Consider the following 19128-nt stretch of genomic DNA (forward strand, 5'->3'; position numbering starts at 1 on the left):
TTTTAGTTGTTACATTATTTATTATATTATTTTATCATTATACTTCAAGATATTTTATCTATTATACTGATCAACAACATAATTGAAATATGACATCTACTTAAGATTGTGCTAATTTATTTTATTTAAACTTGGTTAGTAATATTTTAAAATATAATAATAGAATGTATAATATGAAAAAAAATATAATAGTACAAACTAAAAATATATATGACTAAAATTATTTATCTACAAATAAAGAGTACAAGAGTTTTTTTTTAAAAAAAATGGAAAAGTTTATAAAACTTCTTTTTTACAGCACTATAAACAACGTATTAAGACTTATCTTCTTCTTCATGCGTTATAAAACATATTCTGAGATTTGTGTAAGAGTGTTTGGGATAATCAGTAAAAACATCTTATAAATGAGTTGTAAAACTTTTTATTTTATTTAATAGTTATAAGAAATTTTTTTAACCCAATTATGATAAGTTGTACGAGATAGCTTATTCAAAGAAGCTTGTGCGTACTTTTGAAGTGCCGAACTTATTTTATGATTGATTTATAATTTTAAAATTTATAATTCTTATTTTTTTTCAAACTAAAAATATGAAAATAGTTACTAGTATTTTTAATATTATTGTGATTTATAATAATATCTTTTTAATTACTTATTACTTTTTATTTTTAATCATAATTTTATTTTATTTTTTTAATTTATTAACTGAGAAAATATTTTCAAAGTGCTTATGTAACATTGTATCCAAACGCTTCAAAATTATGTAAGCACTTTTCAACAATTATATCCAAACACAAATAACTTATTCAATTTTAAGCACTTTTATCATAAGCTCTTACATATTCAGAACTTGTTAAACATGACTTTAATTAAGTTGTTTATCCAAAGATATCCTAAAACCTATAATTACCCCCCATAAATTTATCAAAAGGTTAAAATTAAAATATATATAAAAATATCATATTAACATGTCCACTTATATTTATTTATATTTATACTTCAATCGTTAATTTTATTGAATATTTATAATTTAATAAAATAATTGTTAATTTGATTGAATATTTATAATTTAATAAAATAATTTGATATCTTTTAGTTACCCACTTTCAAGTTTTAGTTATCAACTAATTTCATAACTTTTATTCAGCTACTTTTTGTTAAACGTAGACTAATCCTTAAAAATTATTATAAAAATTTATATTTAAATATACATATATGAAGCTATTCATTTTTATAGTAATTATTTCATTTAATTCATCAAAATCAATGAATATCATAACTAATATATTATTATCAAAATTAACTTTTCAAAATCATTATATACAAAATTTATTAAATATAAAACATTATTTGTTATGAAAGCATTTTTTGTGTAATTGCACTAAGCGGGTATAGAATTTATTTATTTATTTCCACAAAAAATAAAACTATTTTAATTTATTTTTAAACAACCAATATAGCATTTAAACACATCATTTTGTGCATGATTCCTACATAGAACTTACTAACATATGACAATGTTCTTATTAAATAAAATAAATTGCACTCATTCCCTTGAATTTAGTACTTATTAGATTCATCCCCCCACTTTATTTGGATTCTTCTTAATTGTTTAATTTCATTACATTGAGCCCGTCCCTTAACGAGACCTTAAGTTCCCAACCCAGAACATGAACGTGAAAAGAATGAACACCAACATGGATTTGCAGACATCATCTTTTTTCTTTTTAATATGAAACAACCAACAATTCTAAACCATGTATGAGCATCATGTAAAAATAAAATTCAAGAAAGATAAGTTTTGGAAGGGATGGGTGTTTTGCTTCTAAGTGTGGGTTTGAGATACAAGGATATTTTGGATATTTCACTTTTAAAATAAATTTAGCATTGTTAATAACTGTGATTGTGATGGATTAGGAGAGGAAAAAAGAAATGTAATTTTAAATAGAAAATGTCTGTGTAATAAGTGTTATTGAAGAAAGATAAGTATAATCCACTCTATTAAATATAACATATATTCAAATTATTAAGGATAAAACTTAAAAAATAACGAGTTCAAAAAAATCTTAAGACAATTTTTTTATACTTTTATATAATATATCAAATATATTTATATTTTTTTATTTTAAAATTCGTCAATTAATGTTGCTAAAAAATAAAATAATAAGAAAACAATTCAATGTATAAATCATAAAAAATTAAAAGTAGAAAAATTTAAAATGTGATCATACAAAAACGTAAAAGAATTCTTAGGGATTTTAAATTTGTGTCTCTCAATAAAATTTTTTTACTGAGTTCCTTAATTAGTTTCTTAGGTGAATTGTTAGTATTAGCTTAAAATGTATATTACATTTATTATTTCAATAACATTAAATAAAATAATTAATATAATTATAAAATATTATTGAAATTATAAATGCTGCATTTATTATAAAAATAAATATTTTATTTAATTTTATTCAAAATATTTATATCTTTATTTAAAATTTGTCAACTGATGTTGCTAAACAATAAAATAATAAGAAAACAATTAAATGTATTAAAATATATATTATTTCAATAACATTAAATATAATATTATTATAATACAAGTTATGTTCTAAAACAAGTGTTGTCCTAGATAGTTTTGTACAAAAAAACACTAATAAATACATGAAAAATAATAGTAGTTTTATAAAAATTAATTTTATTAAATAGATAAAAAAAAATAATATTAATATTAGATTAAAAAACTAAAATGACATATATTAAGAGTGTTAATGAAAAAGAATAATTGATATTACATTCAAAAATTAAATATGAGACTTATTTTTGATAAAAAAAAATTCTCAAATGTGTCATTATTTTGGGACGGGAAAAATAATAAATTTTGAATTTATTATAACAATAAACTATTCTCTCTCTCTCTCTATATATATATATATTCTATTTTAAAACTTTTCAAATGTTGCTAAACAATAAAATAGTAAGAAAACAATTCAATGTATTAAAACATATATTACATTTAATATTAAAGTTTATTCTTCAATAACATTAAATGCAAAATTTATTATTTAAAAAATATTAAATGTAATATTTATTATAATAGTAAATACTATTCAAATAATAAATGCAACATTTATTATAACAATAAGTATTGTATTTCATGTTATTTAATATATTCTATTTTTCTATTATAAAATTTGTCAACTAATGATGATAAATAACAAAATTAATAAAACAATAATTTAATATAATATTAAAATATAGATAAATGTTAATCAGTGTCTTTAATACGTAAATTTATTTTTATTGAAATACATAAAATTGCATTTCCCATAAATTTTTTGTGCTTCTATATGATTTACACATTAAAGTTTTTTTTTTATTTTAATTCTTTAACAGTGACATTTAACAAGATCCTTAAAATATATATAACATTTATTAATAAAATTTATTCTTCAACAACATTAAATGCAACATTTATTATTTTAATAAAATTAATTATTATTGAAATAATAAATTCTGCATTTATTATAACAATAAATGCTGTATTTAATTTTATTCAAGTAATAAATGGAGTATTTAATGTTATTGAAGTTTTTTATAATAAATGTAATATATGCTTTAATACATAATTTTTTAATACTTATATTATATATACACACATTAATGTATGTATTAAATTTTAGGTTTAAATATAATTTTAGTTTCGTATTTAAAAAATATATGTATAATTTTCGTCAAGTCTTTAATTTTGTCTATGTTTATTTTTTTTTTATTTTTTTACATTATTTTTTATGGTAAATTAAATGAATATGTTAAGCTTAATTATATCAAAATAAAAGAAAAAATATAATAAAAATTAAGAATTAGACTAAAATTATGATATTTTTAAGATAAAAGATTAAATATTTATATTTTAAAATTTTAAAATAAAAGAACTAAAATTATTGATTTTGAAAAAAATAAGAAAACCAAAATTATAACTTGTGTTGTAATTATTTTTAATTTTTTAAAATGTATCACACTTAATGAATATTATAGCTAAAATATTATTATTAAAATTTTCTGTTCAAATGCATTAAATACAGTATTTATTAAAACGTTACTATAATGTAATGTCAGTTAGCTTGTAGATTGAAATGACAGATAAAATAGGTAAAATTATGTTTTTCATCACTTATCCTATTTTCAATATTCATTTTGTTTTTTCATCTTAAAAAAACATTTTAGGTTCATTATCTTTTAAATTTGGGTTATATTAGTTCCTTTGAAATGTTTATTGTTTCAATTTTATATATAATACAATTTCAATCTTTTTTAGTGATTTAAGACATAAAAATTGTCTTATTAAACTCACATACATGAAATCTATAAAACTCAACTAATATTTGGAAAAAAAAATGTAAACATTGATAAAGTGAATCCAACAAATAACTAAAAGATTAAAAAATTTAGTATAATTTTTTTTATCACTTTTTATATGATTTTTACTATGATAATAATCATTTTTGATTTGCACATGAGTTGGGTCTCAAAGTTTTCATTTAACTGGATTTAATTACACAAAGAAATGTTTAAAATCGGATTCCAAAATTAAAAATGATCAATATTTTAGAAGGACCAATTTGATCCAAATTTAAAAGATAAACAACTAAAATTAATTTGTTGAAAGATGAAGAATTAAAATAATTATTAAAAAAAATTTAAGAAAACCAAAAGTATAATTTAGTCAAATATATAATTCAAGAATTTTTTTAATAAATACTGATCAAGACTAACTTGACATACTTCAAAAAAGTATAACTTAACAAATAACAACACCTCTCAATTTCGAGAATCGATATCACTATTTAGTATTTACTCAAACTAAAAGTCAACATGAACCTTCATTGGTAAAAATTAAAATAGTAAAATGGACCAACATATTTTTAAATTTTTAATTGTACAGACTTTGACCCCCTAAAAATGCAGCCCAGCCTAAATGCTTTTTCGGCCCAACAAGCCTATTCGTAAAATGAATCGAAATTGACATTTACTACAAATATTAGAATGATGCTGTAAAAAAAAAAAGATAATGATTAATAATACTACTTTAAGCTCGGCCTTCTCTTTTTTCTTTTTCTTTTTTCCTTTTCTTCTTTATACTTCACGGCCCTAAAGTTTTGTCCTCACGCAACTGTAGTTGTAAATACGACATAAATAAGTTAAATCATTAGTAAATTATTCTCTTCACCATTTTTTTTGTAAATTATTCAAACTCATTTATTTGATCAAATTATTTTACTTTATTTTGAAAAAAAAATAAGGTCAGAGTCTTCGGGTTTAATTATACAAATAAAATGAATTAAGTTTAAGTTATATAAAGTTGACTTTAAATATTTGTAAATAATTTATGTTTTTGTGCACCAGTGTAAAATGGTAAAATTGTTAATGTTATCTAAGAAAACAGATATCAGTAAATTTTAATTTTATTTTTAAAGTTATCATTATATAACTTTTAATGTTAAAATATTTTTATTTTTACGTTTATTTCATCTTTTAGTATGTAAATTTTCTATTGAACAATACCTTGGTAAAAATTTAAAAAAATTCAAAATCAAAAGTGTTAATCCAAGAACAATTTATATCTTTATTGTTATCAAAATATTGAATAACTTGAATCATCCAAATATAACATATTGAACAGTCCTTATCTAAGAACATATAGTCTTACCTTGAAAGAGATTATCAATGGCTAGAAAATGAAGGTGGTGTGACATTGTTCCTATGGTTCCCCACTCTTTAGCTATGGGGCGTGGCGACTTTGACTAAACAACGAAGGATAAACTTTTAAGAAATCTTGGGTAACTTTTTTTATTAGGATAAATCTCGAAAATTAAACCCAATAAAAAAATTTTAAGAAACTTCAAAACATTTTAATCATAAAACCCCATTCCAAGGTCCAATACCTTTTTCCATAATATTATTTGAATTTGTAGCATTAAATCATAGATTACATTAAATAGACTATAAAACAATTTGAAAATAAATTGAGGTCTAAATTGCACAAGCACAGGGGAAACAAGATGAATTTTCACACCATTATAGTAGGGAGGTGTTATTTTTCCATCATAAATTGAGGTCTAAATTCCAAGGTCCAATACCTTTTTTCATAATATTATTTTAAAATTAACTCACATTTTTAACATGAATTTTCACACCATTATAGTAGGGAGGTATGAGCATTACCTATTTAGGTGGTTGCAGACACTTAAATAATGATGACAACCAAGACATAGAGGCAAGTGAGATATCTGTTACGTACAATGCTTGTTAATTTTACAAAAAAAACAAAAGTTGGTGAGTAAAAGTTGAAATTAACCAACTATTGTGTCTTTATTTCTCTTTGATTTAAATTTGTATAAAAAAACCAAGGATGATGAGAAAAGTTTGAATTTTGAAAAGAAAATAGAAGGAAAAAAATAATAATTTGGAAGTAAACTTTTTTTCTCTCTCTCTTTTTTTTTTTTACATTTTCACTTTAATCAAACAAAAAAATATTGTTCATGTTTTCTTTCTTATCTATTTTTTTCTCCCATCTAAACATACCATTCTAAGTGATATTTATATATAGGTAAATAATGATAGAACAAACAGTTGAGTTTTACACTTGCACAATGCATATTCCTGGATGCATAATAGGTTATTGAGTAATTTAACCAGCACATTTATCATATTTTATCTTTTCTTTAACTTAAATTATATTCTTTTTATTAATGTACTTTTTTCACGTATTTTTTGTATACTTCTTTATCTGCTTGATCATATTGTTTCTCTGATTGACCAAATGTATTTATTTGACATAAAAAGTATCATAATTAATTTGTTATATTAAATTATCCAATAACTCCTTAGATTTCGAAAACATTTACCGGACTTAGAAATTTATAAATGAGGAATATTTTTTATAAATTACATCGAATTCAAATTTCATTATCATCATTGATACCAATTCAAAATTTCATTAGATTGACGGATTTTTAATTTATTTGAAAAAAGTGGTATATTCTTAATAAAAATTACATATTTAAGGTTAAATAAGTGTCGTGTATGACCACTTAATTTTAAAAAATAAGTAACAAAGATGTGAAATTCTTTTACATTTATTCGAATCTTAGCAATAAAATTCTCAAATTACTTAAATTAATTTTTATTAATCTTTCAATTATGCAAGAGGAAAAATATTTACATACATTATCAAAGTGACATGCTCTAGCAATTGTAATTAAATATGTGGTACTCGATACCCAAATACTCGCGTGAATCTCAATTCACACAAAACTTATCTCAACCGTTCATTATAACCTAATCCAACGACACACATAGTCGATCCGTGTCATTCAATTTGATTGGCCTAGCTTCAACATAATTTACTATATAAATCGAGCAACTCCTTGAACATGGTTCATATCTCTCCTTTTGTTTCTCTCTTTGTCATTGAAACTTTTTCACCCCCTTGATACCGCTTCAATTCACCAATGGCAAGTCGAGGAAAAACCCAGGGATCTGGCACAACCAAAAAGGGCATCTCCCGAAGCAACAAAGCTGGTCTCCAATTCCCAGTTGGTCGTATTGCTCGATACCTCAAGATTGGCAAGTATGCTGACCGTATCGGTTCTGGCGCTCCCGTGTATCTCGCCTCTGTTCTTGAATATCTTGCTGCTGAGGCAATTTTTCTTAATCGCCTTTGATTTTTGTTTTCGTGTGTTGTCATTGGATTTAGGGTTTATAAATTAGGGCTTATTTTCCTAAAGTTTAGTGGATGGTTTTGGTTTAATGATCAACCTTGAATAATTGAAATGATAAATTTACTTTAATCAATATTAATTACTTTTTTGAAAGGTTTATATCACACTTGGTGTGTTCAGGTTTTGGAGTTAGCGGGGAATGCCGCAATGGACAACAAGAAGACTCGTATTATGCCTCGCCATATCCAATTGGCTGTTAGGAATGATGAAGAGTTGAGCAGGCTTCTCGGAGATGTGACTATCGCCAGTGGTGGTGTGACACCTAACATTCACAACATGTTGCTGCCTAAGAAGGTTGGGACCTCGACCTCAACCTTTATGGGTCCTAGTGCCGATGATGACGACGCTTAAATGTTTTCCCCCAAAAGTTTGACCCATGTTTCCCTTCTGTAAAATGGGTCCTTTATTGAATAATACTAAATGTCAAGATTGACATAATATAATAAGAAGTTGGGTTGATGTTGATCTTTTTTCGTATATTATCAAATCTTTAAATGAGATCAATTTAGATTTAGATAATAATTCCATCAAAATTTAATGTTAAATAAAAACAAAGACAAACTTATTCTAATTTTTCACATGGACAATTGTATTTTCATGGATACAAAATCCAATTTAAAATAAAAACAAAATTTATATAAAGTTTCCTAGATACATTTGTTATTGTTCAAAATCATAATTAAAGTTTCATATGGGCCATCCGATTGTGAAAGGTTTCAAGTATATTTCAACGTATATACATTTTTAAGACCAAACACATTCTTATTTTTGACCTTAAATTAGTTTGATGTCCGATTTGATTTGATTTTGATTAGCTAGAAAAAAAAACCTAGCTAGAACCAAAGTCTAACATATTCTTTTAACCTTAAATTGGGATGATGATCCATGACGCTCCTCATAGTTTTTAATCCAATAAACACATGAGATCTAAACCGTCCATAATCAATGCAATCCAACGACAACCATCATCGATCCGTGTCATTCACTCTCATTGGCCCAATTTCCTCGCATCACACTATATAAACCTCTTGTCGTATCCAAATATAATCTCTTCTCATATTTTTTTCGTTTATTAGAATGTTGGTTTTGTTAACAGGGAGGTTTGAACCCATAACTTTTTTTTTTCCTTCTCCCTTAACCATTCAACCCACCTTATATCTCCACCTCCATAAGTCCCCATACTCTTACCAAATTTTCAATACTTTCATTAGATGTGTATTAAAAAGGTTAAATTGATTAGCATGTCCCCATGCTTTACCAAATTTTCACTTAGATCTTGAACTTTTTTTTTTCTTTTAATTGAGTTCCTAAATTTTTATATTTTTTTAATTGGGTCCATATATCTAATTGTTGTTATGAAAAATTAATTGTAATCACCTAATTAGTGGTGCAAATAGTGGATGATGCTTCTAGAATATGTTCTAAGCACAATTGAGTCAATTGTGAGATTTTTTTTCTTCAAAATTTCAACCTTTTGGGTAGCAAGACAATTGTGAGAGAATATTTGGGTTAAATTGACATGCCGAGGTTAAAATTTTATAAAAACATCTCACAATTGACTCCATAAACATCCGTTTGTCTACACCTTTAATTACGTTTCTGCAATTAATTTTTCATACTACGAGATTCAATTAAAAACTTGATAAAAGTACGAGGACTCACAAGATAATTATACCTATTGAATACTCATTATCTATTAAATGACTTAGTGTGGCAAAAAAAAACCATATTGGTAATTGATGTAATTTATTAAATAAATGATAAATACAATAATTATGAATAAAATATTCAAAGTGCCCGTTATTTGAGTAGAAAAATTGCACCAACTTTTTATATAAAAGGATTGTATTTTAAATAAGAAAATATTACATTTTTTAATCTCTATATTCGATGTTGTTATTTAAAAAAATAAAAAAATCATAAATATAATAAATGAATGTGCATATTCAAACAATTTTAATTGTTAAAATATTATTTTATTTTGGCCATACTTGTTTTCAAAATTAAAATTAAAAATAGTTTGAATAAAATATTCAATTTATTGTATTATATATTCTCGATTAGAAAATTAAATTTAAAAGATATTAATAAATATTTAATAACTGCTACCAAACGTGTGGATTACCTGGTCTAAAATTGTTTTAATTTAATTAAATGTTTTTAGTTGAAGTCTTAAGTATATAACTACATTAAATACTTAAAAAAAAAAATTACCGTTTATAGTGATCCTACCCAACTTAAATAATTTTATCTCCATATACCTGTGGTCTAGACTCTAGATCAAAGATAGTTGATAACTAATAAGTGGTTGCATTAATTCAAATAAAAAATTTAATATAAGTTATTTTATCAATTATTATTTTCCATTATAAAACATATAGTTTAGTCATTTATATTAATGTATTATTTTTTGTTTTATTCTATATGTAAACTTGTTATTGTTAATGAACATTGTTTTATTTTATTAAAATTTAAATCAAAGTATTATGATATATTTGAGTTGGACTTTTATGTGTATCTTGAATGTTTTTTTAAGAAAATGTGTACCTTGAATGTTAAAAACATATAAATGATGCTTTATTTTTGTTTTAGTGTTATATACTTATGATATTCTATTTATTTAATATTATTTTATGTATTATTTATTCATTCAAAAAAAATAAAATACACCTTTTAATCAAATAACAAACATGATCTAAATCATCACAATCGAACAATAGCCACCATCGATTCATGTCATTCACGCTCATTGGCCCAATTTCCACTATAAAATATTACTTCACTTAATTCAAATCCATCTTTTAATCCAATCACAATAGGATTTAAATCATTCATAATTAACACAATCCAAAGGCACTCACCATCGATCCGCGTCATTTACACTCATTAACACAATTTCCACGCATTCCACTATATAAACCTTGCAACTATTAAGTCTCTGAATATATTTTCTTCTCACATTTTCTTAGTCATCAAAACTCTTGCTATTTTACACTTCTATCACAAGTCATAGTTCATCATGATAAGTCACGAACAAAACTCTATAATTGAGTGTCACCAAAAAAGATTATCTTGTCATCGAGGTAAGTTCTTTAATCAATTCTCATTTTTTTTGTTTGTGTTGTTAAATCTACAGTTTTGTAATTTAATTAGGCTCTTTGATAGGATAATATAGTCTTTATATATATATATAATTTCGTATCTCTATTATTCTTAATTGTTAAACCAAATAAGCTCTCAAGAAAATTAAGTATTATTTCTTCACAATTTGACTTTTATTTCTTTCAAACTAAACAACCCCAAAATCTATCATATTTCTTCTTTTTTAATTTCTTTTCCAATTTTCTCTTTTCATTTTCATCGATCCCATTTCTCTACTTTATACCAAATAAAGTGTAAAGGAGGAAAAAAAAGAAGAATCACATACAAGAGTTAAAGCAAATATTTAGAGCTTGAGAGATGAATGGTAGTAAAATGAGACTTTACTAAACACGGTTACAATAACAGTAAAGGGTAGGCAAAAATTATAAGATTACTTTCGGTGATTAATATCTCCTTCTAATCCAATCACGTATATGATCTGAGCCGTCCGTATAAACGCAATCCAACGGCAATTACTATCGATCCCCGTCATTCACTCTCATTGGCCGAAATTTCACGCATCCCACTATATAAACCTCGCATCCGCTAAAAGACTTCAAATACATATTCTCTTCTCAAATTTCTCAGTCTCCGGAACTCGTTTCTACCTTCACTTCGCACATCTCGAACCCTCTCTTTCCGGCAACTAGGTTAAAGTTCATCAATGGCAGGTCGTGGCAAAACCCTAGGATCCAGCGCCGCCAAGAAGGCCACCTCAAGGAGCAGCAAAGCCGGCCTCCAATTCCCCGTCGGCCGTATCGCCCGTTTCCTCAAGGCCGGAAAATACGCCGAGCGCGTCGGCGCCGGTGCTCCCGTTTACCTCGCCGCTGTCCTCGAATATCTCGCAGCCGAGGTAATTGCCGGAATTTTGAACCTGATTTTGAAATGATCTCACTATGTGATTAGATCTTGGGTTTGGAATTTCAATTGGTTTAATTTCCCCTAATACTTGTCTGTTTTTTGAGCGATTGAATGATTGGAATGTGGTGTTTTTTATTTCGTAGGTTTTGGAGTTGGCTGGAAACGCTGCGAGAGACAATAAGAAGACTCGAATTGTGCCGCGCCACATTCAATTGGCGGTGAGGAACGACGAAGAATTGAGCAAGCTTCTTGGTGACGTCACCATCGCTAACGGTGGCGTTATGCCCAACATTCACAATCTTCTCCTTCCCAAGAAGGCCGGTGGCTCATCCAAGGGCGCTGCTGCTGACGATGACTCTTAAATAGGGATTCGCTTTTCTTGATTTTTTTATTATCAAATTTAGATTATCTTTTGGCCTCTCTGTTTTGTAGTTTCTTTTTTAGTTTTGATAATTATGCTCTGTAGTTGTAGTTAGGTTTTCATTACTGATGTGAATAGAGAATGCTCTTGTTCTTCAAGAAAGATTGTTGAAAATTTGAATCATTTTAATTTGTAATTTTTCAGTCTCGATCTATCACTTGATTCCTGGTTGTAATCTATAATATTCGAATTCAAACTGTTTTAAATTTGTTTCCCATTGTTGATTTGGCTTTGATCAATTTTGTGGTGTCGTTTTTGGTTTTGCAAGCTCACTGGTGTCTTTTTGTTTCATCTTGGAATGGAACGTTGATGTGGTGTTTGAAATCTTGGATTTGTAACGCAAAAACATTCAGTTGGTTTTGTTTTTGAAAATGTGACATAATTGCCTTGCCTATAGTTGTGTCTTCGTGTTTCAAAGACCAAAATATAAAGGAGGGTTTAATGAGGTATATTTTTGTTTTGGATTAAATAGTTCCATTTTTTTGAGTTTTACTTAAGGGATGGTTACGTTCATTAGGAGGTGTAGTTTGGGATATAGTTATTTAGTATTTTAAATGCTCCATTGGTGATGTAAGAACAAGTTATGATTTGGAGATTGTTCATACTAACCCAATACATAACTTGCCCCGTATTTACTACCCAGTACTCAACATGAGTTGCCTTAATTAATTATCGATCAATTTTAGCTAACAAATACATTGTTTGTTGCTTGAGCAAAATAAGCTTGTCAAGGAAAATCTTGAGTTTTGAAGCCTGTATTGAGTAGTCAATTTATTTGTCTATTTTTTGGTACTCATGGCATTGATGTGATATTATTTTTTATTGAAGAACTTGTTTCATTATCTTTAGTAGAAATTTTCTTCTTGATTAAGTTTTTTTTATCTACAAAGTTTGAAATCAAGAAATTGTTTAAGAAAATTGAAATTAATATCTTGTTTGTAACTCATTTATCTATTGGAATTTAATTCTTTGCATTAAAAAGGATTGTAATTGATCGAAAATTTTATTTAAACAAATGAGGCAATATATATACTTGCGAATCAGTTTAGTTTTCTATGGGGTCAACTTCAAATTGGTTTACTATCATCATCTTTCAATTACTTTCGTTATAATGTAAACGAGTCGAATCAAATAATTTTTTTATGGCTTTTGTCATCTCTTCAAAGTTCAAAGTATTTTACCATAAAAAAGTTCAAAGAATTTCTATACGTAGAAAAAATGTACCAACCAGTCACATCTTTATTCTTCTTTTTCGTCATTTGTGAAACTTAAATTTTTCTGAATTCAGTTTTAGACTCAGTTCTTTGGTGTCTCACAATTAACATTTTTCTTCTTCTTTTAAGCTAGGAGTCTAATCCTAATGGCCCGACAATTATATATGAACATAATATCAATTGCTCTGGTTAATTTAGCTACAATCAAATCCGTACGTATGCCATTTTTAGTTTGACAAATATCAGAGATTAATTTTAACCACAGAAACAAAAAAATACCTCGCCACTTCAACCATTCTAGCTCTAATAATCCCCTACAAAAGGAAGGTTGATAAAACCAAGACTCAACATTTACATGATAAATGAGTAATAAGATAATTTTCCCTTCAAAATTAGACAAGTACAAGCAAGTTGTGACTCTAATATAACAATGCTATACAAGGACATGGCCAAAGGAAAAGCAATAGTTTACAAGTACCACTTTCAAAACTTAAACCTATTTAAGGACTCTCATCATCAGAACTAAAGTCATCCATCCTTGTATTTGCCACTACTGCTGTAAACATTCTCTGACGGATATCAGAAGGAAGAGGATGATTTTCTGAGGAAGACGACTTTCTAGAATGATTAGAAGCTTCTCTCTTCACATTTTTCACTACCGGCTTCTTTGGTGCATTCTTAATCTCCTTGCACTCCTTATCCAACATTACCAAGAAATCACGTACTATCATAAACAATCTCAACCCTTCATCCTTCCCTGAGTCCCCATGAAAGTAATCACCAGTGTTCTTCACTAGGGCCATGATTTGCTTCTCTTCTTCTAGCAAACTCGTGACATCAACCTCAGCTTTCTCCACAAAACTCTTCACTGTCTCATGAAAGCCTTTGTCATCATCTATGTCACTTAGGTCTTTGTTTACAAAATCTCTTGTTTTTATGAGTCCATGGCCTAGTCTAGAGGTTGTTCCTATCAATGCATCAGCATCTAACGCTGCTGCTTTCTTCACATTCTCGAGTTCACTGCTCAAACGTGAAACCACTTGAAGGCCAAGTTCGCGGTATTGGTCTTCTGATTCAAAAGAAATGTCTTCAAGAAGATCATCTGTTTTTATGCTAGAGAAACTATGGCTCTCTTTTGCCATTCGTGCAGCTCTTATGCCCTCGGTTCGCATTATCTCTAGAACAACGAAGTGTAGGAGAGTGGTCTTGCCATCTACTCCTTTTACATCAGATAGTTTCAGAAGTGTATCGAGTTTGAATGCTTGTGCGCCACCACGGAACGTTCCATCGTTCATACGGTTGCCGGTTTTGAGAACGGCTTCAAGAAGCTTGAGGAACAATCTACTGCTTCTTAGCGTTTTGCAGGCAACCTAGCATCATATGAAACAAATGTCTTGCTTAATTATCCCATATTTAACACTTTAGTGTATTACCCTTTTGATTTGAAGGTTCAAATATGCCATATTGATCAAATGAGTTAATGAGGTAACACAGTACTCAAGTCATTAATTTCATGATCCTGTTTTGCTTTAGCTTCATTATTTCTTAGGTGTCATGATCATTATGATATAAAAGAGTGTAATCAATGCAACACGTGAGTGGTAGGGGAAAAATGGTGAAGTGATTTGGAGATCATACCTCTAAAATTGCAAAAGATTCTCGAGTACTAGTGAGTTCTTCTTGAAGAGTACCCATGTAAAGTAGTGCTTCCATTCGTTTAAAAGCAAATGGAATGTCAACTAGGGCTTTTAGGAACCTATCCGCAGGACCAAGTTGGGCTAAATTACCATTGAAAAGTCTAAGCTTAAGTTCTTCCTCTGATGTTGGTGCCATCTTCAGTAAAGATTGGAGGAATTCTGTGGGGAGCTCATTTCCTGATCAACCAAAGATGGATTCAAAGTTATCATACAAGAAGAGCCAAAGACAAATTATTTTCGTTTTACATTGCTCTGTATTGTTATCCTTGATGAATATATGTATAATGATTGGGAGTTATAAGGTGATCTGGTGGTTGTGGGGAGGGATATAAGGGTTGGAGTGACAAGGAGGTCATGGGTTTAAATCTCCCACTGGCATAACGTTTTAATTACTAACATTTGTCTATAAAAAAAATATATGTATAATGATTTAGTACCTAAGATCCAAAGGAAAAGATGCATCTATTTTAAAAATCTGTCTCAATGACTTTCTAGAAGAATCTAATATTAATATTATAGCTATAAACAATTCTATTAGAAAAATTGAAGTAACAAAATAATCACCTTCAAGAAGTGCATCACAGACTTCTTCTATTGTCACATTCAATGCTTTTAATAGAATAGATAAATTTTGTGATTTCTTTGAGTCAATGATCTGTATATATTGAGGTGAAGCTGCCGGGGAGGAAGTCTCTTTCTTTTGTTGCCCTTTGCTTTTGTCCACAGGCGTAGTATTATAGCAAAAAAGCGTCTCCATCATTTCTTCATTAAACCTGTGAAATATTCACCATTAAGAATATCAACAATCAATAATAAAAAATTGAGTTTAATGGTCATGCATTGATAGTGTAAAATGTTGTTAACTAATCACAAATTATTATTGGTATGACTTTTATGAAAATTATTATAAAAGTAAAAAAACTTATCTTACATAATGGTTTATGATTGAATGATAATATAAAATCATTTTATATTGATATGCATGATTTATTTTCTCATAAATTATTTTTCGGGAGTAAGAAGTTTGAGATAAATCACTCACTGGAATGATCCTGCTTTGAGTTGATTCCAGACCATTGTTTGATCTGAGTTAGCTTGAACCTTATCCCAGAAAAAAGGCTTTAGCTTAGCTTTATTAGTAGCATTAGCTTGATCACCTTCAGAATTAGCTCCAACTTCTTCCTGAGTCTTAGCAACCTTTGAACCAAATGGGGGTGGTGCTCTTGGAGGACCTCCACCAACTCTAGGAGGTGGTGGAGGTCTAGGACCAGGCTTGCCTCTAAGTGGTGGTGGTGGAGGAGCTCTAGGGCCATTGCTAGGAGGAGGCGGTGGTCGAGGGCCACCGCTAGGAGGTGGAGGAGGTGGAGGAGGTCCAGGTGGAGGAGGTGGGGGAGGTGGAGGAGAAGGAACAATGGAACTATCAGAAGGCTTAATTGAACACGGATCAGGAGGAAGAAGATCAGGCCTTCCAGGAGGAGGTTTCAAAGGAAGCACTCCATTATTTGCTACTCTCCCCGGAGGAGGATTTAACTCAAATGGTGGTCTTGTTGCAGCACTAGCAGCAACTCCTGCTAATTGAATTTGCTTCATTGAGTTATTCTTGTCATCAACCAATATTGTATTACTTGATGATTGAAACCCAATTTTCTCCTCTTTTATTGAGTTTTTATATGGATTGTTATTGGAAGAAGAACCTGTAAGTAAGATTAGTACATTTTGTCAAGACTAGTGTGCATGTATATATATATATATATATATATATATGTCACATTAAAAAGGCTTTAAAGAATGAAATTTTTATCATATGTACCAACTGAGTAGTCATTTATGCTCATGCTAAGAAGGGGCCTCTCGTCATTTTGGCTAACTCGACCACTCCCACAACATCGACGACAACAACATAAAAAGAACAATGCAGCAACTAAAATTGCCACTATTGTAATTATAGCCATAGATGTGTTTTTGTTTTCGTCCTTAGAGTCAGAAGACTTGGACTTCTTTTTTTTGTCTTTTTTATCGGAGTCTTGATCCTTAGGCTTATTCCTTTTTGGTGATTCATCTTCCTTGATTGATATTTCTGATACGTGCTGGGGAAAAACTCGACCCAAATATCTTCTAGAAGAAAGTGATCCCATGTAAGTGGCATGCCAAATCTTGGAGTCACCCTCTTGCTGGAGAACATTGAATGGAAAATTGTTTTTTCTCAAACAGTGAAGAACATTTTCCTTTAACTGAGGATAACATGTACTAATCAATTTTTTGATGTTTTCTCTAGCTATTGAGCCAATTGCTGAACTAATTTCATTGGTGTTTCTGTATGATTCCTTTGGGAGGCATAAGTCAAGATCTCCAACTTCTTTCTTTAAAAGAATAAAATCTTCCCTGCAAGTGATCCATAGTACCTCTGCCTGTAGTCATGAAACTATAACCAATTTTAGAGTCCATTCAACCATTATGTGCTTTCAAATATGATGAATATGATTACATAATAATCAAAGCATTGTAATTTAGTACCATGCAGTCTTAAAATCAATTACAATAGTATATCTTTAAACTTATCCTTATAAAACAGAGTCCATGCTCATCTAGTAGAAATTTACTAAATTTCAAATCAAAATTGGATTGAAGTAGAAGCACATATGTATATTCTTAAATTATATCATTTTTCTTGATCACGTATGCATATCATTTTTACAAATCACAAAGAAGTACATATGCAACAATAATCTCAAAGAGTTCATATAGAAACACAAGCAATAATTTCATGTAATAAACTTTGCAATTGTATAACCTTTGGTTTTCCTTAAGATAAGACAGGATAAAGCCCAAATGCTAGTAATATCCTCTTAAACACACTGCATCACTTAACTATCTGTAAATCCCCTAAAATCTCCTTTAAAATCTCCAAGTTGCTATGTTGTGTTCATTTCTCTTTCCTTTTTTTTTGGGAGAGGGGGAATGTAAAATGATGAAGTTATTTGAATTTAAAAACTATATACATACAATTAACCAACGAATTGAGTCTTACCGTGTCTTCAGTCAATAGTCCAGATGCTGGATCAAATAGTTGGCCAATGAATTCTTCTTGAGTTTTCTTCTCTTCAATGCTGACTACTGCCATAATATTAAAAGCCAAAATGATGCAAAATATAACCGTAATGATACCCATATATTGTTGAATTGCCATTTCAAAGTGCTTCTATTACATCAAGGCCCTATCCTAAAAAGCATGTAGGTTTACATTGCCTTCATGACGAACATCATTTTTCATTCTACAATGCCAATCCAATTGTATTCATTTGTAGATCACTGCAATCATTGGCTTCTTGGCACAAATTCCACCCACAATTCTGGGTTCATACACAATGAACCAAAGCAAAAGCTATTTCTTTTCACCCTCTCCAAAATTGCCAATTCGTTGTTCAATTGGACAACACACCACGTTCAATAAATTATAATTACAATAAAATCCTAGAACAGAGATCTTGGCACATGCTAGATTGAAATTCAATGCAATTACAAACGAAAAGCTTCAGGGGAGGATTTATGAGAGGATCGTTTGTATTTTTTGCACATGATAAGGATTCAAGGAAATTAAGCAACCAAAAAACACGTGCTATTGGATCAATGCAAATAGACCACGTCGTTGATAATGAAATATTGGAGAATGTTACAGCATTTCTGTGGTAATAATAATGAGTCATAAACTACAACATGTGCTATGAAGTTGATGAATGAATTTTTATGTGTTTTGGGTTACGATGAGATGATGGGAAATTTCTTGGCACGAGAAACCCTACGCACAAAGGGCCGTCCTACCAATTCTTCTGGAATAGGACATTGGCACCTTCTCTGGAACACAGATTCTTTTTTATGCTTCTTTTTTCTCTTTCTCTCTCATCTCTTTTTTCCTCTTCTTCATTTTTTTTTTGAAAATATTTTTTTCCTTACACTTTTCTAATTTTATGGAAATTACATGAAAATTTATAAGCCATTGTAAAATCAGAGATTTATTATTACCTCT

General features: G+C 28.6%; 3 protein-coding genes across 3 annotated transcripts; 2 read left to right on the forward strand and 1 right to left on the reverse strand.

Moving 5' to 3' along the window:
- Positions 1-7425: 7425 nt before the first annotated feature.
- Positions 7426-8240, forward strand: LOC114375621 (probable histone H2A.1). Its single transcript, XM_028333451.1, has 2 exons — positions 7426-7689; positions 7891-8240. The coding sequence occupies exons 1-2, from the start codon at positions 7501-7503 to the stop codon at positions 8119-8121; spliced, it is 420 nt and encodes a 139-aa protein (XP_028189252.1). The 5' UTR covers positions 7426-7500; the 3' UTR covers positions 8122-8240.
- A 3219-nt stretch (positions 8241-11459) lies between these two features.
- Positions 11460-12415, forward strand: LOC114373664 (probable histone H2A.3). The gene is made up of 2 exons (XM_028331174.1): positions 11460-11764; positions 11916-12415. The coding sequence occupies exons 1-2, from the start codon at positions 11576-11578 to the stop codon at positions 12132-12134; spliced, it is 408 nt and encodes a 135-aa protein (XP_028186975.1). The 5' UTR covers positions 11460-11575; the 3' UTR covers positions 12135-12415.
- Positions 12416-13776: 1361 nt separating this feature from the next.
- LOC114375328 (formin-like protein 5) lies at positions 13777-18965 on the reverse strand. The gene is made up of 6 exons (XM_028333104.1): positions 18133-18965; positions 16915-17512; positions 16147-16798; positions 15669-15877; positions 15046-15281; positions 13777-14777 (listed from the first exon to the last, which is right to left on the reverse strand). The coding sequence occupies exons 1-6, from the start codon at positions 18289-18291 to the stop codon at positions 13908-13910; spliced, it is 2724 nt and encodes a 907-aa protein (XP_028188905.1). The 5' UTR covers positions 18292-18965; the 3' UTR covers positions 13777-13907.
- Between the last annotated feature and the right edge of the window lie 163 nt (positions 18966-19128).

Source organism: Glycine soja, chromosome 11 (genome assembly GCF_004193775.1).
Source record: "Glycine soja cultivar W05 chromosome 11, ASM419377v2, whole genome shotgun sequence".
In the NCBI taxonomy this organism is placed as follows: Eukaryota; Viridiplantae; Streptophyta; class Magnoliopsida; order Fabales; family Fabaceae; genus Glycine; species Glycine soja.

Coding starts and splice junctions, on each gene's coding strand:
- LOC114375621 (XM_028333451.1), top strand. CDS start 7,501: ATGGCAAGTCGAGGAAAAACCCAGGGATCTGGCACAACCAAAAAGGGC. Junction 7,690..7,890: donor TTGAATATCTTGCTGCTGAG/GCAATTTTTCTT, acceptor TGGTGTGTTCAG/GTTTTGGAGTTAGCGGGGAA.
- LOC114375328 (XM_028333104.1), bottom strand. CDS start 18,291: ATGGCAATTCAACAATATATGGGTATCATTACGGTTATATTTTGCATC. Junction 17,513..18,132: donor GACTATTGACTGAAGACACG/GTAAGACTCAAT, acceptor TCATGACTACAG/GCAGAGGTACTATGGATCAC. Junction 15,878..16,146: donor CTCAAAGCAGGATCATTCCA/GTGAGTGATTTA, acceptor AATATTTCACAG/GTTTAATGAAGAAATGATGG.
- LOC114373664 (XM_028331174.1), top strand. CDS start 11,576: ATGGCAGGTCGTGGCAAAACCCTAGGATCCAGCGCCGCCAAGAAGGCC. Junction 11,765..11,915: donor TCGAATATCTCGCAGCCGAG/GTAATTGCCGGA, acceptor TTTATTTCGTAG/GTTTTGGAGTTGGCTGGAAA.